At 57.6% G+C, this 23,966-nt stretch overlaps 1 protein-coding gene across 4 annotated transcripts; it reads right to left on the reverse strand.

Annotated features, from left to right (window-relative positions):
* Positions 1-15,231: 15,231 nt before the first annotated feature.
* On the reverse strand, positions 15,232-19,402 carry LOC310898647 (maestro heat-like repeat-containing protein family member 2B). 4 transcript variants are annotated; one of them, XM_083833984.1, is made up of 5 exons: positions 16,982-19,402; positions 16,627-16,884; positions 16,234-16,313; positions 15,687-15,825; positions 15,232-15,571 (listed from the first exon to the last, which is right to left on the reverse strand). In XM_083833984.1, exons 1-5 carry the CDS (start codon positions 17,135-17,137, stop codon positions 15,356-15,358), a joined length of 849 nt encoding a protein of 282 aa, XP_083690110.1. In that variant the 5' UTR covers positions 17,138-19,402; the 3' UTR covers positions 15,232-15,355. The 4 variants fall into 4 exon arrangements, with proteins under 4 accessions (XP_083690110.1, XP_083690109.1, XP_083690111.1 ...); XM_083833983.1 differs by having other exon boundaries at positions 15,266-15,825; positions 16,982-17,137; positions 17,648-19,402; XM_083833985.1 differs by having other exon boundaries at positions 15,266-15,825; positions 16,627-16,800.
* Between the last annotated feature and the right edge of the window lie 4,564 nt (positions 19,403-23,966).

Below are 23,966 nucleotides of genomic sequence, written 5' to 3' on the forward strand. Positions count from 1 at the left end.
GATACCCTAATATGTGAACCAGCCAGCACCGGCTACGGGGCTTCAGCTCTAACGTTATCTGTGTGCTGGAGCCACTGGGAAGATGGCCCCTACTCCCCCACAACACCCCTTGGGGACAGCTGTGCCTGGGGCTGGGCGGCTGCCACCTCTGGTCCCCTGGGGAAGGAAGGTGAGCAGCTCCCCGGCTGTCGCTCCCCGCCTAGCCCAGGCAGGCATTTCCCCAGCCGCTTTGTCCCTCAGGGCTACTGGGGAGCCTCTGTTGGGCCCCAGTGCCAGAAAAACCTGTCTGCACTGCTCCAGATTTCCCTGAAATGCCTGGCAGGCTGCTCCCACCGCCTTCCAAGAGCACCATCTCACCTGGTCAGCTGTCAGGTCACGGGACACCTCTGCTATCAGCCGGTTCACGACACCGCACTGCAGGCGGCTGTCATCTCCCCACAAGACGCTCTCCAGCTCGCAGTAAGTCTGCGCTCTGTCACCCTGGGGACAGAGCACGACAGGGATCAGTTGCAGTTGCTTTGCCCTTCTTCCCAGGGAGCCGCCAGCTGCCCACCCCCGCTTGGCAGAGCCTAGGGACGTGCCGCTGGGGCTGGGAAGCTGCAATGGCAACACAAATCCCCTGGCCTCTAGGCTTTGGCACCCATGGGACCTTGGGACGGGGCCAGGGCAAATGACTGCTCCTTGGTTAGCTCCAGGCTGGGCCCTGCCCCGCGCCGGGGCTTCTGGACGAGGAAACCAAGAGGGCAGAGGTGCCGACAGGCACAGCTCCCCCTGCGGCACCCAGGGAACCCCACTGCATCATGGTGGGGTGCCCCCAGCTCACCTCCTCGTCTTGCAGACGCTCTAGCAGAGAAGTCACAACAGTGGCAAAGGTCGGGGCCGCTTCAGGGACAGGCCCCGTCACCCTGCCTCTGCTGTGGCGACGTCTACGTCTGGGCCGGCAGCCCACACAAGTAAAGAGACCTGGAAGGAAAGAACGGAGCAGGTGTCATTGGTGCTGCTGGCTGCAGGGGGCTGGAGCTGGTAGGGACAAGTATCTTGGCCAGTTTGGAGAGAAATCTCCGCAGGAGATGCAGCCCCGAGCAGCCTGCTGTGAAGGGTCCTGCTTCAGCCCCCAACCTCCCTCCCGCTGCCCCTCACCGCTAAGGGCTCTCAGCCTCTCCATCGCAGCAGGATGTCCCCAGATAGACACAATGCTCTCTCTGGGTCCTCCTCCTACAGGCCCCACAAGCAACTGGGCCACAGCTGGCACCCATGCCAGAGGGATATAGGAGCCAGGCACTGTGACATCACCACCAGGGCCTGTTACCACACAGAGGGCCGTCCCTACCTCACCACTGAAGTAGACTTGAAGAGGAAACTTCTGCACTGAGATACATCGTGGCAAACCTACAGTATCATGGTCTGGTTGTCACCTTCCACCACTTCTCCACTGGGGTCACAGGATCACAGAATATCCTGAGTTGGAAGGGACCCACAAGGATCACTGAGTCCAACTCCTGAGTCTCAAAGGACCGCCCAAAAAGTCAGGCCCTGTGTCCAAGAGCGTTGTCCAAATGCTTCTTGAACTCTGGCAGGCTTGGTGCTGTGACCACTGCCCTGGGGAGCCTTTTCCAGAGCCCGACCACCGTCTTGGTGCAGAACGTTTTCCTCACACCCAGCCTGACCCTCCCCTGTCACAGAATCACAGAATCACGGAATGGTTGAGGTTGGAAGGGACCTCCAGGGATCCTCTAGTCCAATCGCCCTGCTCAAGCTGGGTCACCTAGAGCATGTCACAGAGGATCGCATCCAGGCAGGTTTTGAATATCTCTAAAGAAAGAGACTCTACGACCTCCCTGGGCATCCCCATTCCAGTGCTTAGCTCCATGCCATTCCCTCAGGTCCTGCCGCTGTCCCCAGAGAGCAGAGCTCAGCGCCTGCCCCTCTTGCGTTTGACTAACCTCTGTGTCTGCCTTATGCTGTTTTATGAAAAACAGTGTTGAGAAATGCACGTATGTATCCCAGATGCTTCCATTCTGCTTTTCACAAAAGAAAGGACATGAAGCTATACATACAGAACTGTATTAAAGTGTACACTGGAGCTTTGTGAAGTGTGCTGACTGATGTTTTTACTGGGGAGATGTTTCTCCAGGTATATGCCAGGTACATAAATCACTTTCCACTGCAAATAACTGATTTTTATAATTTTTCTGTAAAATGAAAATAGAAGCTGAGTAGCGTGAATTTGAGGTAGCTACTTACTGAATTATCAGCATGCTGTATTCCTAAACAGCAGTTTAAAGTCTTCCAGCTATACAAAAAAAAAAAAAAAAAAAAAAAATCCTGAAATTAAAAAGGTAACTACTTCAGGAAGATAATGCTTATAATTAATACATTAATGAAAATAAACTTGGTAGGATATTTCTGTGATCTACTACTCTACCTTTCTTTAGGAAAGCACCAAACTCAATAAAATCAGAAGTCGAACGAACATATCTATATATACTGATACTGCATTGAACCCAAATAGAAATCTTTTCTTGTTGCAGTCAGCAAAACCAGGTTATCTTTCTGAAAGAAGAGTCTGATGGCAATTTTATATAAAAATGTTCTGGAAATAAATCACCAGAACTAGACTCCCAATCTTCATCATACTGATTTTTATGGTCCAAAGAGAAGGATGATAAGAGTGACGCTCTAGCCTGGTAGAGAGCATATTCATCTGAGATATGGAGGTCCCAGGCTTTCCTTTCGTGAATACTGAAGTGTTTTGCACAAAATGGAACAGCTTTGACAGAACAGATTGAGAAAGACTCTGAAGCTTTAAGTACCGTTTCATACATTCTTCTCGTCCTCAAGTGTATGCTCAACCACGGATCACAACAAAAAAAAGAGTTCTTTCTAATATTCTTGATACCGCCACAGCGGCGCCACCAGCTCTGATGGGCTGAGAGGTGCCACTGGCTGCCTGGATTGGCCCGGTGGAGTCCTCCCGGTCCATTGGGGAACCATCCGGTACCATCCGGAACAGGCCAGAACCGGCTGTGCCTGGCCCGCCTCGAAGACAGTTAATTCCTGCTCAGTTGCAGTAGCAAGACTTTATTTTACAGTGCCAGTGTATCTAGTTAAAGAATGTTGTTTACTGGTGTATTCACAAATTAAAAAAGAAACAACACCAAGGTTTTTTATTTGTTTGTTTGTTTTCAGGAATTTGCACCGTAACATCCATCTTATGCACGGTAGTACTCTCACAATAGTGCAATAGAATTGCTTTTATTGTCATGTCCAACCTTTACTCTTCTTCCTAAACACTCTCATCTTTTTGACTGGGGCATGAAAAGTACAGAATAAAAGTAATTCAGGAGGTTATATAAGATCTGTTAAAGCAGCAGGTATCAAATGGCTGTCTCACTTCACTTTCACTACTTCAGACGTAATTACTGCTGCTTAAGGGCGGACGGGCTGGAGTCAAATTTGCAGTCTAAATATTAAGAGCGGATGACGGCAACAATAAACACCTGTCAGCAGCTGCTTTCATATACTAAAAGAATCTGCTTGTGTCTGGTCAGAGTGATAAAACCATATGAGAGTTCACAAATTAACTGACTGTAAAAGGATTTGTCAGACCTGCTGGGCTTCTGAATTTATATATCATTTTGGAAAAATATTTGTAGCTACAGATTTGTGACTGTTGTAACAGGAAATCAAATCAGAGATAAGGAGAAAGGCAAGTATAAGGTTTTTTATCTATGTTTTATGCAACTGCCTCTACTTTTTGAACAGCGTATGCAGGACTTCCTAGTAAAGTACCTCACCTTCTGCTGACAAGGCAAGGAAAAGCGTGCAGCTTTGGGCGATAAGCGCACCTCTTACGTCATCAGCAGACACGTTTAGGATACTGTCATGTTAATGTATTGAAATTTCAGTAAGTATAGCTTTATATTTCTTCTGGCTTCTCTTGTCTTTCACTTCTAGCACTAGACATGTAAAAAAAGGCCCAGCAATCCCGCCAAGGAGCCAACCCGCTAAGTTTGTAAGCATCTGCCTCGGTAAGTTTCTTATCAAACACGCACATTGGGAACAAACGCCGACTCCACGCCACCGGGCCCTGGGGGACCCAAAGCCCCATCTTGGGGAGGGCTGGCGTGCTGTTACAGCGTGCCCTTACGGCGTGTTGTTACAGCGTGCCCTTATGGCGTGCTGTTACAGCGTGCCCTTATGACACCGGGGCCATGGGCTGCACCCGCCGTGCCACAGTGGCGCCGCAAGCTCTGATTCTCTGAGAGGTGTCTCCGGGTGCCCCGGTGGAGTCCTCCCGGTCCATTGGGGAACCGGCTGGCACCATCTGGAACAGGCCAGAACCGGCCGTGCAGGCTGTGCCCGGGGCAGCCCCAGCCTTGGCTCCCTCAGGGCCGCCCCTGCAGCCAGGCATGAGATCTATAATGGCAGAAAGCATTTCCATTTGGACCAGGCTGCCACCAGTAAGTGTTCTTGTGAGGGTGTGCTGCTGCGAATGAACAGCAGTCGTGCACTGGGCATCTGACGAGTTACAGCATGGGGACTGCACTCCCTGCCCATTTGTCTGCAAGGTCTTGAAGCTGTAGTGGGTTTATGTGGCAAGGTTTTGGCAGCAGGGGGCCATAGGGGTGGCTTCTGTGAGAAGAATCTAGAAGCTGCCCCTCGTTTGGTAAGGGCCCCGCTACTTATCAGAGCCGAACCAGTAAGTGATGTTGTTTGTGCTCTGTGAGAGCGTATTTAAGACGGGGGGGGGGGAAAGAAAACTGCCACACAGCAGCTGGGAGAGAGAGAGGAATGAGAAGAATGAGAAACAGCCTTGCAGGCGCCAAGGTCAGTGAAGAAGGAGGGGGAGAGGTGCTCCAGACACCAGAGCAGAAGTCTCCTGCGGCCTGTGGTGAGGACCATGGTGAAGCAGGCTGTCCCCCTGCAGCCCATGGAGTACCACAGTGGAGCAGGGTTCCACGCTGCAGCCCGTGGAGGAGACCACGGTGGAGCAGGTGGACCTGCACTGACAGAGGCTGCGGCCTGTGGAGGACCCCCACCAGAGCAGATTCTGGGCCAGACCTGTAGCCCGTGGAGAGAAGACCACGCAGGAGCAGGGACTCTGGCAGGAGCTGCTGCCCATGGGGGATCCAGGTTGAAGCAGTTTGCTCCTGAGGGATGGACCCCGTGGTACGGACCCATATCTGGAGCAGTTCTTGAAGAGCTGCTGCCTGTGGGCAGCCCACGCCGGATCAGTTTGGGAAGGACTCCACAGCACAGGGGACGAGAGTGACCGAGAAGGAGCAGTGGAGATGAAGTGCCATAGACTGACCACAACCCCCATTCCCCTGTTCCCCTGCGCCGCTCACGGGGAGGAGGTGGAAGAGGGTGGACGGTGGGGAAGGCATCTTTGGTTTCTTTCCTTTGTTTCTCGCTTCTCTAGCTTGTTAGTAATAGGCAAAAAATCTTACTGTCTCCCTACTCTGTTTTGCCCGTCACGATAATTGTTGAGCAATCTCCCTGTCCTTATCTCAATCCTCAAGCCCTTTGCATAGTATTTTCTCCCTGTTCCTCTCTGAGGAGGGGGAGTGAGAGAGCGGTTGTGGTGGAGCTCAGCCACCCGTCCGAGTAAAACCACCACAGAAGCGTTTGTTGAGAACTACTTTTGAGAGCAGTTTTCCAAAGATGCCCAAGATGAGTTCCTGTAATGTGCAAAGTGTGAAAAGGGCTCTTTAGTGAAACCTGGGGGAAAAAGTTAAGATCCAGGTTATAGTAGTATACGTTCTTACGAAATGTACACATTGAGAACAGGGGTGGCAAGCAGTTTCTTCTTAAGGGAAGAGAGTTTTGTAGAAACAAATTTGGAGAGGTTTGTCAAGAAAAAAACCTTGGGGACACAGCGTAATAGCAAGATGGAAAGGTGCTCAAGAAATGTTTCACAGTATTACTGCAGATTCACAGAGGTCAATATCTTTGTAATGTTTGCAGCAAGGGGAAATTTATAATGTTGTGTTCGTAAGGTACCCATAAAGCACCAGCTTTTTTACCACTGAGAACTCATGTAAGCATTATGAGACGTCTGCACTATTATTTTGTTTACCAGTTACTTTATTCATCAAGGATCTTAGGAGATGCCGACTGGAGCCCTCCTAATAACAGTTTTATGCCACAGGAATTTTCAACGTTTGAATGAAAGCCGTATTACAAACACTTGGTAAGAAATGTTTCTCCTAATGCCCTTCTAGCTGTATGGGAGTCGTATGTTTCTGTCAAGCTTACAGCTTAGGAAAGCCAAGGATTGCAGTAACTGTAGTAGAACCTCTGAGCTGGTATCCTATAGGAAAGCTCTGGTAGAGGCCTTGTTAAACTTTCTACTGCTCGTTATGATTCTGTTACACAACAGAAATTTTTGAGAAAGGGAAGAAAATAGTCCAAATTTTTTTTGAAAGCTGTTTTGGCCATAAAACAAAGTAAGAGCAAGGGACCTGCACAGGAGATCCAGTGTTTAGGAATAAAATGACAAGAGAGTCACAGAATCATAGCATGGTGGAGACTGGAAGGGACCTTAAAGCCCATCCAACACCCTGCCATGGGCAGGGATACCTCCCACCAGACCAGGTTACCCAAAGCCCCATCCAGCCTGGCCTTCAACACCTCCAGGGATAGGGCATGCACAGCTTCTCTGGGCAGCCTGTTCCTGTGTGTCACCACTGTCTGTGTAAAGAACTTCTTCCCAGTGCCTAATCTAAATCTACCCTGTTTCTCCACAGCTGAGGTGCAAGCCTGCAGGGAGGAAGAGACTGTCTTTGCACTGCAGGGGCTGTTCAGCCATTTCATCCATGTGCTCCTCTCTGTCTTTCCAGGTCGCTACTGGCAATGAGTTGGCATATGACGATGGCGTGCTTGGTGCAAGCTTGGTGCTTGAACTTCTCCACATGCGTCACGTGAACTTGACTTCCTCTGGCTGCCCAGATCGCTATAAACCACCTCAAGCTTGGCTCACTCCCTAAGGTACAGGATACATCTCTCCCACTTCTTGGTTAGTGCTTAGGTAACGCGATTATTGCTTAGGTAGCACATAGAAAAGCACCCCAGGTGCCCAAACAGATGTCGAGCCCCACTACTGCGCTTCGGATGTTACCATAACTCCCTACTTCGCCACAGGACACGAGGAGGGCTGGCGTAACATTACGGCATGCTGTAACGGTGCTGCGGCCATGGGCTCCACCCGCCCTGCCACAGTGGCGCCGCAAGCTCTGATTCGCTGAGAGGTGTCTCCGGGTGCCCCGGTGGAGTCCTCCCGGTCCATTGGGGAACCGGCTGGCACCATCTGGAACAGGCCAGAACCGACCGTGCAGGCTGTGCCCGGGGCAGCCCCAGCCTTGGCTCCCTCAGGGCCGCTCCTGCAGCCCCCCGCAACCCAGCCCTCGCGCACTGCCCCCAACGTGGGGTGGGAGGACGGGGCAGGGGGACGGGAGCAGGCCTCAGCCCAGAGGCGCTGAGCAGCGGCGGTGCGCTGGGCCCTGCCCGGCTCTCCCCTCGCCCAGCCTGGCTGTGGCTGCCGTCAGGCAGCTGAGGCACTCCGTCCCCCGGCATCGCACGTGCTGGCTGCTCCCCTCCCAGCCTCGTCCTGCACAGGGCTGGAAACGGTTCCGATCCCATCCCATCCCTGAGGACTGGGGTGAGGCCGACCTGCCCACAGTGCCCAGGTCTCTCTCCTGGCCCACCTTGACGACAGGAGCGACGTTTGCTTTCTCCCAGTCCTCAGCAGCCTCTCCTGATCGCGGTGACATTTGAAGGATAATCCTGGGAGGCCTCACGGTGAGGTCTGCCAACTCCTTCAGAAGCCATTTGTGCATCCTGCCAGGCCTCGCCCCACAGGCTCCAGCGTGCCCCCCCTGGCCCTGGGAAAAAGACCCTTTGTCCACAGTGGTGAGGCCACATTGAGTTGTATTTCCCCAAGTACACAGCGGTGAGACCACGTGCGGAATTTTATTGCCCACAGTGTGCCACAGTCACGGAGGGCTTTGTCTGCCGCCTGCCACGCTCGGGTGTCCTCAGTGCTGCTCAGGCCTTGGAAAGCTGCAACAAGACAGAAAGAGCTGTGAGCAGCCAGCCCAGGCAGCTGTCCCCCCTGCCACCCTGGAGCTGCTCCCCCCTGGCTGGCCGGCCCCTGGTGCCGGGCATTTGCCGGGCTGCTTCTGGGCTCTGACCTCTGCCCAGACCCGCGGATCCGGAGCTCAGCCCCACGTGAACCGACCTGCTATCTGACGGAGCCTCAATTCCTTCTTCTTCTTCTCGCCAGGATGTCATCTAAAGTACAGAGCAAAGAGGCAAACATCAGAGCACTGCTCCACAGCCCTGGCTTCCCGCCCTGCCCTACGGCTGGGACACATACTTGGGGAGCCACTGTGCAAGGCTCTAAATATCACAACTTGATGGTTGCTAAAGCTTTTTAAGGAACTCGGAGGCAGGTTGCAATGAAAAGCCCTGTGTCCCTGTCTACCCCATCTTGAGCCCATGGTACACAGCACGGTGGGTGCTGTGGCTCAGCCTCCGGAGCAGGCCCCGGCAAGGATGAACCAGCAAGCTGGTGCCTGGCAGGCTGCGGGGGGCAGGCTGGACTCGCTGCCCACCACGCTGCCTGCACCTCCCCGGGACGGGGCAGCGAGCCAATCTGAGCATCGCCCCGTGAGGGGCCCGGCCACTCTGCTAGCGCCAGCTGTGTGGTGCTTCTCCTGCACACAGGCCAAGCTCTGAGCAACCCCGTCTGCCCTGTTCTGCAAAGGCAGGGCCCAGAGGAAAGAGGAAAGAGAAAGCAGAGGCCCCTCCAGCTCTCTGGTCGGGAAAGGGAGTGGTAAGTTCCAGTGCGGGCTCTCACCAAGGATTTCGACGGCCGATGTGTGCAGCCTCTGACCGTTCTCTAGGCAGCCTCTCCTGGCTATGGTGTGGAGCCTGTCCAACATGGCGGGGGCGTATCTGGCCTAGGGAAAGACAGGAAGGCACAAGTTCATGTGGGTCCGAGAAGATGCCTTCTGTTGACCCTCAGCCAGCTGGCTGGGTGGGCCGCAGGGGGAAGGTGAGAGGCAGCGGGTGGCCAGGAGGGATGGCCATGTCCCAGTCCCGGCCAGCCCAGCATGCGTCACCGCACACTCCCCTCTGGGAGCCAGGGCAGGGCCGCAGGGCCCTGATGTCTCGCCGGAGCACAGCTTACTTACCAGGTGACTGCAGACCTCATACTGCAGCTCGTTTGCACCCAGCCTCTTGGAGAGATCGATGATCTCCTGCACCCGACTCAGCCCCATAAATGGAGCACAGAGACTGAAGGTGATCTTGCACATCTGAAAAAGAGAGTTGTGCCGTCATTCCTCCTCCACCAGAGTGTCTGGGGCCTACCCAGGGAGCTCGTCCAGCTGTGTGCTGCTGAGCTCCACCTGGGCGGGGGGGCTGCCCGAGGGGCACTCGCTGGCAGGGGAATGCACTGGCGGCAGCAGAGGGGACCTGCTCCATCCCTTAGGCCGGCACCCGACCCAGTCCTGATGCCTGGCGGCCGGATCCGTGGGCTTGCTCCCCACTGCCCTCTCCCAGGGGAGCACCGGCTCCGGGAGGAAAAGGCAGGCACAGAGGCACGTGGCCAGAAAAAGGACCAGAGGCCTGAGATGGTCCTGCCAGCGATGCTGGTAAGACTGCCCTGGGCAGCACAGCGGAAGGCTCGGTGAACACTTTTAGGAGGGATCTGCAGAGACGCCCAGCAGCTGCTGAGCAGGCAGGAGTGGCAGAACGCCTCGGCCGTGGCCGCGCAGCTTTCTGTGGCTTTGGGAGTAAGCTGCAAGGGCACTTACGCTAGCAACTGCAAAGTCGGGATCCCGGAGGTGCAGGAGAAGGCTGACCCATGTTTCTGCCACTTCTCCGGCGAAGAACGACCGCTTGATCGAGGCTGAGGAGGCCAGGACTGAATAGAGGCGGAAGGCCGAGTAGCGAAGGTACTCTAGTTCCTGCAACCCAGAAACCCGTTTGTCAGCTGGGTAACGAGGCCAAAGCAGACATTCAGCCAGCAGAGGCCATCCACGCGGCGCGTGCAGGCCCCTGCCCACCCCCCACTTCTCAGACCAGCGGCAGAAAGAGTTGGGTTCACTCACAGACTCGAAGAACATCTTGGTGGACCTGGCGATGCCTTCAAAGGCCGATCCCAAGTTCACTGCCTGCAGCACCCTCACGAACTCAGCTAGCGCCACCATGCTTTCTGCAACCACCTCGGGACAGGCAATGTCCGCCAGGCTCTGTTGCAGCACCTGTACAACAGGTCTCCTGTGCTTTCGCACCTGCAAAGCCAAAGACACGCACAGACTTAGGGCTCTTCCTGCCTCAAAGAGCTGCTCTTTACGTGGCTGACAGGTCTGTTACGAAGCATTGTTACGCTGACATTTTGCACCAAATTTTCCCTTGGCAGCCCTGCTGGCATCAGGGGAAGGAGCGTGGCCTTAGGAAAGAGCCCTGTTTTTGCCTTTGCCGCTCTGTCCAGGCTCTCGAAGCAGCTCTCCCCCGGGGTCTTGCTAGGGAGGGGCTCCAGTCAGAGCACAGGAAAATCCGTCTCACCTCCACGGGCACACTGCTGACTGCGTTGCCCAGAGCTCTCGCTGCCATCTGCCTTATGGTGCTGCTTCGGTGCTGTGCTTTCTCAGTGAAGACCCTGAGAATCTTCAGGACGTTCCTCCCCTCGATAGGCGGGTCATTCATCAGCTACAATAGAGCAACACATCCACGAGAGTCAGGACACAACCTCAGCCCAGGCACAGCACACAAACAGGGTTCGAACAAAGGAGCTTCCATCCGAGTCTCGATGGCGACGCTTTCTTCTGATCTCTTCCCACAGAAAGAGGCAGCCCAAGCAGCAATACCTTTAAGAAAAGCCCTCTGGAGCCCTCCTGCCCTCCTAGTGCCTCACCTCAGCAAAGAAAGCCATGGCCGTCAGCTGCAGGTTTGCTGATGGGCAGTCCAGCCACTGGGAGAAGCTCTCAATCAGCTCCTGTGAGATGAGCTGCGCACGGACCAGGACTCTGCACAAAGAGCACAAGAGGCAACGCCTGGTCAGGCGGGAAGGCTGCAGGCTGCCACCCCGGACTTCCCCTCCTCCAGCACAGGCGCTGTTCTGTCCTGCAGCAGAGCTCCCCGAGCACGCAGGAAAGGTCCCCGCCAGCCGTTGCCCTGGACGCAGCCACCCAGAGGAAGGTGGTGAGATGCTGCCTTGGGGCTCTCACCTCGTCAGGAGGCACATGCCCTCGGCATGAGTGTGGGGGCTCTCCAGCATCGCCGACATTTTTTGCATCCAGGACGGCGTCAGCCAGTTCTTCTGAGTGCATTTGCTCAGCACTGACATAAGAGTTTCGCAAAAAGGCCTGGTGAAAGAACAAGAGCCAGAGGAGTCTCAGATCACAGCAGCATTCCGGAGGGGAAGACTTAGCAGAGCAAGAATGCTCAGCAGCTTTACGAGCCGGTTCTTCACTCATCCCAAGCTCCATCGAGGGAGAGGCAACTGAAGCAACGCTGTGTAGCCGCCAAGTCTGTAAAGCTGGCAAAAAAACAACTGTCTTTCTTAGACCTGGCAATGCCCCAAGCCACTTACAGAAGGACAAAACCCAGGGCCCCCAGGCTCAATCGATGCCAGGCACCCACAGCCCTCCCTACGGGCCCTTGCCGCCAGCACGTTGCGCAGAGGGACTTGCAGGCTACAGACGGCCCCAGCTTTCTCCTGCCCTTGAGGAGCGGGAGCAGGGGCAGAGCGCGGTGCTACAAAGAATTCCCGGGATGGGGCCCCCCAGCTGGGCCTTAAGGGGAGGAAAGAGCACCCTGCGGCAAAGTGCCCTGTTATGTTGTGGGGGGACTGACCTGACCACTCGAACCTCCGCAGGGAGGCAGCACCGCCTGAGTGCAATGGTTGGTGCACCCTGACAGGCCATGAATTACACCGGCAGGGCCTCTAGGGCAGGAAAGCACAGCTGCCTGTGGTCAGAGCTGGGCCACAAACCCTACGAGGATGTGGCAGCTGTGCTCGTGCTCCCTGGAAGTCACCGCGCAGGAAGACCCTCAGCACACAGACATCTCTACCGTAAGGAAAACAAACTTTGGACAAGCCATCATGCAATAATTACAGCCTGCCCGAGCGAAAAACAGAGAAAAGAAACCCCAAACAAACGGGGATGGGAGGAAAAAAACAAATCTGCAGCCTCAAGTGGCCTCATGCCTAGGAAGCAGGACAGGAAACAAACAAACATGCTTGCCTAGGCAATTCCAGGCCCCCCTTCCCTGCTCCTCCCGCTCCTGACCTGCGCACGTTGTCCTCTCGCCGCTGATCCTCAGAGAGCCCTCTCCAGGGGCTGAGGGGCGCAAACAGCATCTCTTCCCCCAGTGCCTCGCTGACCTGCAGCAGGAGCCCAGGGAGGAGGGAGGGAAGCAAGCTCTGGACCCCCTTCTCGGCCTGCACAGACACCACTTCTGAGATGGCACAGGCGACCTACAGGGAAATTAGACCGAGAACCACCTGTTAAACAAGAGCTTTGCCACCAGCCCCGGCCCCCTGGCTGCCTGGGGCACTTTTACTGCCTGCACGTCCCGTATCCGTGACAGCCTTGCAGCCTGGGAGCAGCGGCTGTCCCGGCCGTCCCGAACTGCTAACGCGGAGACGCCCCAGCACAGCGTCCTGGCAGTGTCCAGAGACGTTTGCAAAGGGCACCCAACGCCTTTGCCTCGGACTTTGTGTGGGGGAGCAGACGCAAAGCCCTGCCACTGAACGTACAGTCAAGGACTCCGGAGAAGGCTGGTGGTCCTCCAGCCTGCGACTGGACGAGCTGGGCTCGGAGCTGTCGTCTCCCACTCTCTTCAGCTTCTCGGATAAGCGCCTCAGCACACAGATGCCAATGCTGTCTTTCCCCAGAGTCCGCCACAGCTCCAGTGTGTTTCTGCAAAAGAGAAGATGTGCAACCATGAGCCCGTATGCTCTGTTACCTGTGATGCCTTCACCTCACTCTTCTTCAGCAGCTGGGCTGAAGATGCCCGGTTCCTACCAGCGATACGAGCACACCTCAGACATTTTGGTGTAGGAAAAGGAGCTGCTGCTTCACTTGGATCACCCTAGTGGAGACAAGCTACGGCTCTCTGACCCCAGCAAGAAAGGGAGTAGTGCATATACCTGTCCATAGGCACAAACTTCTGGATGATGACATCAATCGTGAGCTCCTCGTGATAGCGGGCCAGGATCAGCACCGCATCGTGCACAAAGTACATGAACGAGGTCTGCAGCATGGACCATGTGCAGGTGTGCAGGATGGAGAGGACTCCTGGCACCTGAAAGAAGCAGGGGAGAAGGAATGTCTTGGTACGTCCTTGCTTCTGCGGGGACATGGACGTTCAGCCCATGAGCCACGCCTGCTCCCTTGCCACGCTTTCAAGCTTTAAGGCGAAATTTCACCCCTACCACCTTGCCCAAGCCCTGGCTCTGCACCGAGAGCTTCTTTAGCACACAAACGGCAAGATGTGTGGTGCGACAGCCAAAACGAGAAAGTCCACGTCGCGGAAAAATGTCTCTTACGTCTGGAAGAATGTCCTTTCCACATATTTTCACGAAGGTGATCATCCAGTTCCCTGCAGCACGCACACGTCTTCCTCTGGCACGCCGGAAGGTCTCCTTGATGGCCATCATGAAGTCCGTGGCCTGTTCTTTGGGGAAGTTTTTGCAAACGATCTGGAAAGAAACAAGAAACAGGAGAGATCCTGTCACGGCTCTGCTCCAGCTCTTCAGAACTTAATGCAAACTTGAGGGCACTCTTTACCTTTCCAATTTTGACAGAGGTCTGGAGCTGCTGAGATGCGGCGATCTGATTACTCAGCCCCTCACACCAGCTCGCAGGGTCGTCTGTCTCGAACACCCTGTTCGTGGCCTTGGCTGGAACGAGCATGGGGAGAAAAGGGGAGTCACACTTAGGGAAACTGAACTTCCGTTCCCGGGCTTTGCTGAAGGGGGACCAGAAGCCAGGGTAGTTAGTCTTTAACTCGGTGCAGCGGGATGTCCCTTGCCAGGTTCTGCAGCTGACAAGCTGGCGGTGCTTGTTTCAGGGGCTGCAGGCCTCTGCTCCCTGCAGCTGCCTCTCCTCCTGCCACACAGGCCACCAGCGTCTCTGGGAGGCCCACACTCTCCTCAGCGCAGACAGATGCTGCTCGGTGAAAAGGTGGTAAGAACTGCCTTCGACGTGATTTCCCGGGGGGTTGGTTGGTGCCCCATCCAGCAGCTTCCTTCAGTACAGAGAGTGTTTCTCAAGGGGCTGGAAAGGGGTTGAACCAAAATCCATCGCCTCACACTCTGGGCCTGCAGCTCAGCTCCCTCCTTCCTAACGCTCCTCACTTGAGGGGTCTACGTCCTGCTGTCAGCAGCGGGGGATGGCCCTGAGTGCCCCCGGCTGCAGGAAACGCTGCTGGCAGGTGGGACTGGGTGGCCCTCTGCCAGGATCCCTCCCCAGGTGGCTGGGGAGGTGGAGGACGAACAGGGTGGGGAGAGGACAGCAGCCGAGCACCGTGCCTCTCCTTTCCCTCCTGGCAGCAGGGCCCAGCCCCTGGGAGCCTGGTAGGGCCAGGCGGGGCACAGAGGGCCGGCAGGCGCCTGCTCTACTCACCTTGGATGTGGAGAAGGGAGCTGAGGCAGGTAGCGGCCAGCTGGCGGGAGCTGGTCACGGGGTCATAGGTCAGAGGCCCCAGCAATCCCGCCAAGGAGCCAAACGGCACGTAGGCACATCTTGTCTGCATGGGGGAGAGGAAGAACAAAGGCTGTAGGCGGCCCCAGCGCCCCCTTGCATCTCCCACCCGTGCCCCACTCAAGCCAGGACTGGGCAGAGGGGCCACCCCATAGTGCTGGGGGACCCGAAAGCCCGTGCACAGCTGGGCAGAGCTCCCCTTCCAGGCCCCAGTGGTTCCAGGGAGCAGGGGCACACGGTGGGCATCCTTACTCACCTGGAAAGTGACTCCATCTCTGCAATCCGCCAGCAGCTGGGCGTAGACCTGCAGGGCCCTCTTGCGCTCCCACGGATTGTCCGAGGAGAGCCGGAGCCACAGTACCTGGGGCAGAACAGCTCTGTCTCACAGGGGGCATCTTTCCCTTCCCGCCATCCCTCTCCATTTCCCTCCCTTCCTGGCACTTTTCCTGAGGGCCTGCCCCGCGGCCCCACCGAGTGGGCACTGGCACTGCTGCCTGCACTGCCCCACTCTCTTCAGACACACCTGCCCCCACCCAGGAGCTTTTTCATGCAGCCATCTCCTTGCTCCAGCCGGCCAAGGGATGCCTCTTGGCTCTCCCCCCTGCAGGGCCCATTTCTTTGCCTCCCTGAGGTCACAGTGACCTGGCATGGCAGCAGGAGGTTCCTGCTCCTCTGCTAATTCGCCAGGGGCCCCAGATCTCGGTCCCCACTACTGACAGGAGGGATGCTTTCCCCACCGCCCCATGGATACTCACGTGGACGATGTCTACGAAGACGACAGTGGTTGGCTTTGTCTTGAGCAGGACTGCCATGAGCCGGCCCAGAGCCTTCGTGGCCATGTGCAGAGACTGGAAGCAGAGGAGAGGGACAGAGATGCGGTATCACGGTTGCTGCCAGCGCACAGGTTGTGCTGGGGGGTGGGGTCCTGACCAAGATGTGGGCAGGGAAGGGACAGCAAGGTACCTGTAGCTGCAGCAATGCCACCTCCGCGTTCCCTATCTCCTCCATCTGCTCATCCGCTGAAGGAAGTGGCAGAATGGACTGGCAGCAGTCAGACAGCAGGCTGCAAATTTCCTTCCTGCTAAAAGAGATCTTCAGCTTGCTGGCAAGGGGAAAAAGGAAGAGAAAAAAAAAAGAAGAGTTACTAGCGCTCTCCAGAGACGGTCAAATGGCATCTGGTCTTGTCCTCATCGACCGCCCCAAATCCAACCAGCCTAGCCTGTGGCGGTGAGTGCTGCCTTCAGCTCCAGCAGCTGCTCTCTCCTCCCCGGCAGCAAATACCCCCCAGCTCCAAAGTGAGGGAGACCCTGGGGCTCCTTATCTTCCCTGCCAGATGGCAGGAGGACCAGAGCCTTTCTCCCCGCCCAGAACCTTCCCTACAGGTCACTGGGCACAACAGACCAGCCCTCCCTCTTGTAGATGCTGCTCCTCTTCCCCTACCCCCTTTGGGAGTTCCCCGACAGGACGAACGTCATCCCGCCTCACAGCCCCCACAGCTCCTCGCTCTTACCTCCACTGCTCCAGGGCCAGAATCACCTTCAGGTGCAGTGACGATGCCGGGAAGTCCCAGAGAGTCTTCCTCATCAAGTTCTGCAAGTCCCAGAGAGAAATTTGCAAAGTGGGCATTGGGCATAGGAGAGCTCTTGCACCCTGCCCAGAGACGGGCGCTACTACCAGACACTGGCTCCATCACTCCTGCAGCTCCCACAGAGGCGCTGCAGGATGTAGCAGCTCCCCAGCGGCTGCCCAGCCATGGCCACTGACTGCCAGCACCCAACGGCCCCACCAGCTGGGGACATGGCTCTAGGAGCTCAGCAGCTCCCACTCAGCTGAGGGAGACCTTCATGCCTCATGGCATGGCCCAAAACTCCCCTGCAAGACAGCTCTGGCTCTGGGCACTCACCTGCAGGATCAGCAGCAGCTTGTGCTGCAGGACGGGATCAAAGCTGCCGAAGTTACCCACAGCTTGGATGGCACAACCGACCTCGGTGATGCTGTGCACCAGGGCGAGATTTTTCTCCAAGTTCTGAGGCCCAGCAGAGAAGAAAACACTTTGAACTGGATGAAGGTCCGCGGGCTGCAAGAGGAACATGTGCACGTGGGGGAAATCTAGGGGAAGGGCTTGGATCTTCATGCTGGGACAAACTGTTTCTTGGGGGACCTTTTGAAAGAGACGGCCCATCTCAGTATGCCCTAGCGCGGAGGGACTGGAGCTGGGGCACCCAGCATCCCTGCCCCTGCACGCCCCGAGCTCTCACCTGGCTACTGGAGATGTAGAGCAGCAGGATGTTGCCCACGATGTCTGCCTCCACGTGGGCGAGCAGTTGTTCCTTGGAGGCACGCAGTGCCATGCTGCTGTAGGTGAGCATGGCAGCATTGCAAGTGGCCTGAGCTCTCCTGCTGGCCCGGGTCATCTGCGTTGGTAAAGATGCTGTGAGACGTCTGCCCGATGGCCCCCCACACCCCACGATGCCCCTTGGGCTCCCGAGGCAGGAGCTGCCCTGCCCCTGCACCAGCTTCTTATTTCCCCGGGCACGTCCTGGCAGCTCCTCAAGCTGCTCCCCCAGCTGTGAGCTGTGAGCTCTGTGAGCTCTGGGGCCAGGAGTTGTTCCGAGCCCGCAGGCCGGGCTCTCGCATGGGGCTGGGCCGGAAGGGCGCAGCCTCTGTCACGCTGCATTTCGGTCAGGGGAACAGGGCTGTGTGCAAGCAGCCGCTGCAGCTCGGATCCACGAGGCACAAAACCCCATCCTCTCCGAAGACACCCCACGGGCCCCAGCTGCGGGGGGTCCCCTTCGAAGCGCAGGTCTCGAGGGGTTCTTACACTAGGGGCAACCTAAATGCAGCTGCCATGATTTGGCCGCTACTGGTGCAGAAGTGAAAAGAAGGTGGAAGAAAGCCAATGAGTGAAACCCCAAACGCTTCACCTTCTTGCGTCTGGAAGCCCCAAAACACTGGGCGTTGCACAGTGTGGCAGCAAACGTTGTGAAGGTCTCCAAGGCCAGGCGGAAGTGGCTGTCGGCGGCTTGGCAGACAAGAGAAATGATTCCCTGCAACAAAAGACCGAGGGACAGTTGGCACAGGCCCAGACGTTCAGTCACGGCCAGCCACAGTGGCAGGCAGCGATGAGGAGATGGAAAAGGCCTGGAGCAGGGCCGGAAGAAGCCCTTTCCCCCAGGGACAGACCAGGGAAACTCACCTGGGCCTCAGATGGCTCCTCAGGTTTTGCTTTCTTCAGATGTTGCAGCAGCTTCTCTTGGACGTGTGGGAGTTCCTGACAAGCTCCCAGCGTTGTCCCAAGAGCCTTGTACAGGAAAGCCTGGAAGGGAAAAAGCCGAGCCCGAGATGCAGCAACAGCGTGGCATGCTGGAACGGGGCCAGACCAGGACAGGCCCCAGCGCACGGGGAGCAGCCGAGACCAGACGCAGGGATGGGCTTTAGCCAGCCCCGCTCAGCACGGAGGGAAAGGCCGCTGGGGGGCAAGGGCTGGGGAAGCAGCGCAGAGCACCGCCTGCAGCCCCAGCACCGCAGGCGGGCGCCCCGTGGCTGCGCTGCCAGGGGAGAGCCGGGCGGGGAACTGACCTTCTCCCCAGAGCCGCTGGGAGAGCTGTCCAGCCGCTGGCTCAGCTCACAGCTCAGGCGCTTGATCCAGGCGTCGTCCTTGATGGTTTCCAGTGATGCCCTCAGGAACTACAGGAGAGAACAGGAGAGGAAGCGAATGTTTCTTTGCCTTTTGCCAGGGCCGTTTCCCACATTCCCAGGTCCCGGGAACCTGCTGGGGGAGAGCTGCCTGGAAGGACAGTCCCTCGCCCCACCTCACCACAACCCTCCCTCCTTTAACCCGCCTGCGCTCTTCTCCTTTGACACCCCTTTGGCTCAGGACAAGCAGGAAGAGGCAGTGCCAAGGCACACGGCCACGCCAGAGTGGCATTAAATGAGGGCATTCGCGTTCAGCTGTGGCCCGTGTGGGGAGAGACTCCTCTAGGCAGGCAGGCACCTTCTGCAGGAGGAGGCGCAGGGTGCCTGGGAAACGCCCCTGCCACCTGGGAAATGCCACCTCTATATGCTATGCCTCCCAAGGCTGCCGTACCTTCAGCAGATGGCGCTCCCACTCTGCAGAGTCTGGGATGTTCTCGTTTTCTCCTAGAAAGTAGGAAGAAGAAAAAAGCCCTTGCTTGGGATCAAGCCACAAAAGAAGAGCTGCTGCAAACCCGGCCTGGCCCAGGGAACCTGGTGGCTGCACCCCCTCCAGAGGCAGCCTTCCTGTCCCTCCCCACAAGCACCGTCCCAGCAGGGACATGGAGGTGCCACCAAGACCAGCATGCTGTCCGAGGGGACGGCAAGGGCCCCATCCATGCGCCGGGACGAATGGGTCGCTGTGGGACCACTCCCCCCCCCCCCCCAGCTTCAGTGCTGGCTCCCTGGAAGGGAAACGGCAGCAGAAAAAGCACTGGGCAACAGGCAACGATTTCCCTTAGCCATGCTGGGAAGCTGACTTGTCATGCCCTCCCCTCCCTCCCCTGCCTCTCCATCCCCACCAGCACTTTACCCTTGAGGTACTGCAGCAGCAGGGGAATCTCGGTGTTCCACAGGGCCCCCACAGCTCCATGGATCCTGCTGTGGAGGCTCTGCATCACCAGCAAGGCAGCAGCTTGGAGTTCACTGCCCGCAAAAGGAGACCCCGCCACCACCTGTGTACAGAGAGCACAGAGAAGCAGGGTCACTTCTGCCGCAAGACCTGCGGCTTCTCCCATGAAGGAAGCAGCTCAGCGCTACCCCGGCTGCCAAGGAGCAGCTGATGGCTGCGCCCATCGTGCTTCAGCCACGGGAAGGGAACGGGGTCCCCAGGTGGCACACTCAGGACACGCTGCTCCCTCCCCAGGGCTCCTGACACCAGCCTCTAAAGCATCGCTGCCCCGGCCTCTCTGGACATCGCTGCCCTGTCCAGAAAAGCTCTTTCTTTCCCCAGGGCCCCACTACTCACCAGCAGGCGAGCCAGCAAGGTATGTGGCGTCAGCGTTGTCTCTGTGGGGAGAAAGAAATGCTGGGTGAGATGCCAAGCCACACTGTGCCCTGCCACTCTGACGTCCCTGCAGGACGCAGACACAGAGGTCAGCAGAGCTCATTGGGGGAGTTTCTACTCCTACCTTGCAACAGGGAGTTGAGGACATCGGGATCCAGCTCTTGATGCTCACGCGCTGCTGTTAACTCATTTCTCTCAGCCAGGGCTCGGAGACAGCGGGAGAGGGGGATCAGCATGCCCGTGTACTTGGCCGGCAACACATATATCAGCAGCCTCGGCCACAGGAGCTGTATGTAGGCAATGAGACAATTCAGCCCATCAGCATTTCTGCCTCAGCTCAGAGATGGAGAGGATGGTGTGCATCTCCCTGAGCCCTGGGCACTTCAGAGCACACTGGGGGGGAGCTTTCGGGTGTGCAAAGGGGTCTAGGAACAAACGGCCTGAAGGAGAGGAGCAGCAGCCGCAGGACAGAGTATGACTTACTTTGGCCATCCCTCTCACAGAGATGTCCAGTGACCCCAGGACGTCCATGCACAGCCCTTGGAGACCTCCTTCTTCCTGGGCTTCTTGGGCAGACAGGAGTCCTGCAGCCTGCAAGACAATGTTGGGAACCCCCCGGTTGCTCTCAGTTCCTGACCCAGAAGGCTCAGGCGTGGCCCCGCCAGTGCTCCCATGCCAGCCTCCTGGCAGCGCAGATCTCCCAAGGGAAGATGTTGCACACTGGCCTTACCCTTCTGCTCGAGCTCTGGCTGAACTCGCTGAAGATGTATCCCACAGCGTCCCACGCTGAACAGCTCTGGGCATTGGCACTGAGCAGCTCCCTGATGAAGTGCAGAACTGCCCTCCTCACCTGCCAGGGGTCAATTGTGGTTATGATTTTCCTGCTCCGAAGCCAAAGGGAAGCCACCTGCTCACCGGGGCAGCCCTTCCGGCCTGCATAGAGACAGCGAGGATGTAGGAGAAGCCTTTTCTCCTGAGGTCAGGGCACGCTTTAGCACCAGGCCGTGCATTTTCCCTGCACAGCACGGGGACACGGGGACCTGCCCATGCTGGCAGCGGCATCACCTCTCGCCATCAGCCCTCCAGTAACCAAGGAGCGGGGAAATGGTTGTCTAGGTCAGAGCCCTTCCAGTACAGTCTTGCCAGGCTCTGCCCTGCGGGAAAAGGTTTCTCTACCACCCCGACGGCATAGTCCCTTCCCAAAGCAGCTCACCCGGGTGCTGGGGTCCCTGCACACACACTTGACAGCCTCCACGACCTGGGGCAGCTTCTCTGTCATCGCGGGCTCTGCAAGAGATACAGCGAGGCATGCGTGGAGGCACAGCCCAGAGGGCGGAAGAGAGCCCTCAAAGCCCTGACCCCGCAGTACTGACCGTCACAGCGTGCCAGAGCACCGAGCAGACCCAGGGCTGCCACGCGCCCGGCCTCCCTCTCGTGGCTCAGCTGGGACTCCAGGAACAGGATCGTCTCCTCTGGGCAGATCCGAGCTGTGGGGAGGAAATCCCATCCTGCATTAGCAAGCAGCTTACACCCATTCCTGAGCTTTGGGAGAGAGCTGCCGGGACACCACGGGGCATCGCCACATCTCCTCTCCTTACCTTGCAGCAGGATGCACTGGGTCAGCTCTGCCTTATGGTCCTGGCTGTGCTCTTTGGTGTCGTCAGTGAGCTGTGGGAACAAGGTCCATTGGAGAAAGTCACATCGGCATCAAGAGGGACCGAAAAGGAACGGCGCTGCCAGCTCTCATCTCCCTGGGCACTCGTGGGAAGAGGACCCCCAGCCAAAACCCAGCCCACCCCACAGCGTCCACAGGGACACACGCACAGGTCTGGAGCACCCAGGAGCCACCCAGGAGCCAAGGCTGAGCAGCCTTCAAAGTCTCGGGGCTCTGGAGTCCTCCCGAGGCTCAGCCAAGAGGTAATTGCTGTGGCTGCGTGGGTGCAGGCTCCCCTTACCTCGTTGTACACGACACTGCTGATGGCAAGACACTTGCCCTTGGGGATGAGGGTCTGAACTTGCTCCAAGGCCTCCAGGAAATAAATGAGGCTCTGCAAGAGAACAAGAGAGGAAGAAAGGGCCAAAGCCATGTCAAGCCACTTGCGAATGGAGAAACTGTGCGCAGCTGAGGTCAGGGGAGTCCCCAGTGCTCCTGCACAGGGCTTCCTGTTCACCCTCCCCTCACGGCAGCACTAGGAGTCTCTTCTCTGAACAGAGCCTTCTTTTGGCAATGTTTCCAGGTATTTCCTACCCATCAGGCCTCTTACCCCCCGCCCCCCCCCGCCCCCCCCAGTCAGATACAACTGGACATGGCCCTGCACCTTAGAACAGAGCTCCCCATGCAAACAGCCCCCACGGAGGTGGTAGCAAAGCCTCTCAGCTCCCAGAGATGGGCCCCACTGACTCTCGGCTCCCTCCTGGCCCCATCACGGTTGCTCTTCTTTTGCCTGAAGAGCCCAGGGAGCCTCAGATCTCCATTGATCTCCCTGTTCCATCTTTCTCTAAGGGGAGCTCCCTGGCTCCTCCCTGCATGCCACAGATCCCCGAGCCCTCGTGCCACTCGCACAGACCCCACGTCCGTGCCAGGCCCTGTGCCACACCTCACCTTGGTCACCCTGGAGGTGTCTTGGACCGTTCGATACTGGTGCAGGAGCCAGAGGAGCTGCTCCCAGACCTGCTCCCGGTGCTCCTCCTTGTGCAGGAGGATGCACATCAGTGGAGTCATGGCCCTGATGACGGCCTGCTTGTCCTGGAGAGGAACCGGGGAGGCCCAGCGTCAAAGGCTGAAGGTCTGCCCTGCCCACGGAGACGACTTCCCCTCTCCCTCTCCCTCTCCCTCTCCCTCTCCCTCTCCCTCTCCCTCTCCCTCTCCCTCTCCCTCTCCCTCTCCCTCTCCCTCTCCCTCTCCCTCTCCCTCTCCCTCTCCCTCTCCCTCTCCCTCTCCCTCTCCCTCTCCCTCTCCCTCTCCCCATTCCCCTTTCCCTTCTGCCCTGCAGGAGACGGGCTCGCTCTGGAGGGCAGAGAGGTTTTCCCCACCCCTCACCCCCCCACCCTGCCTGCCCAAATGCCCTGGGATTCAGCTGCTTCCCCGCAGGGAGCCCCCAGCCCCAGGCATAGAGCCAGTCTGGGGCCTTTTGCAGCCAGCCCGCTGGGCACAGACAGAGGCACCGTCGGGGGCATCCCTGCTGCCATCCCCAGCTGGGAAACAGCAGTCCTCACCTCTTCCTCCTGGCAGTCCAGCCAGTTTCCTGCCACAGAGCAGAACACCTGGGAAAGGTTTTCGTATATCTGCTCTTTCTCCGTGGCAGGCAAGGGGCATCCTTTCCAGGTGCAGATGTAAATGTTGACCCCTTTCGCCCATTGCTCCAGAACTGCACCAAGAGAAGAGAAAAAGGAGCCTGTAGCAGGGAAGGTAGCGGCACCCCCCCGCCAGCCTGCTGTAAGCACAGTTCAAGGCTCGCCCGGGTTCAGCTCAGGAGCAGATCTAGGTTTGAGGGCAAGTTGTGTGCTCGAGGTGTCTGGATGACAACGCCACGCTGTTTCTGTCCTCCACATGACGCCTTTTCCTCACAGTCTCCAGCATTTTCCTCTGCAGCCCCTGCCCTTCCCTTCCCAAATCTTTGCCCATCAGCACAGGGACATTAACCCGGGAGGAAAGCCCAGGAAGGCAGCAAAGGGACCCAGGAGTTCCCGGGCACCTTCACCTCCAGCCCACAGAAACCTCGTGGCCTTCACCCACCCTTTCCAGGTGCCCCAACGTTTTGGGATGGCCGAGGTCTGGCAGCACTGTGGGCTCAGGCCCGCCACGCCCGCTCTGAGACCGGAGCGAGGTGCCAAGGGCTGCCCTGCCCCTGCCCCTCCCCAGGGTCCACTCACCACCACAGGCGGCACGCAGGATCCGGCTGCTCCCTAACTGGCCCACCACGGTGCGCAGGCCCAACAGCATCATGCGCATGAAGGGGATGCACTGCAGGGCTGCGAAGAGAATGGAGAGTGGCCACGGTCAGAGCCCCCAGCTGGCACTGGCAGTGAGGGAAGAGGCGCTGCAGCCACGGTGCCCCCCAGCTCAGCACGGACCGTGTGGAGAGGGGAAGGATCCCTTTCCCCAGCTATCACAGACTGGCCCAAAGCGGGAGGATGGGGGTGCTGGACCGTACCATAGGTGCTGAAGAGTTTGCCCACAGTGATGAGCACGAACTCCTTGGAGATCTCCCCCGGGGCCTTCA

This window comes from Anser anser (genome assembly GCF_964211835.1).
Source record: "Anser anser genome assembly, chromosome: 4".
Classification (NCBI taxonomy): Eukaryota; Metazoa; Chordata; class Aves; order Anseriformes; family Anatidae; genus Anser; species Anser anser.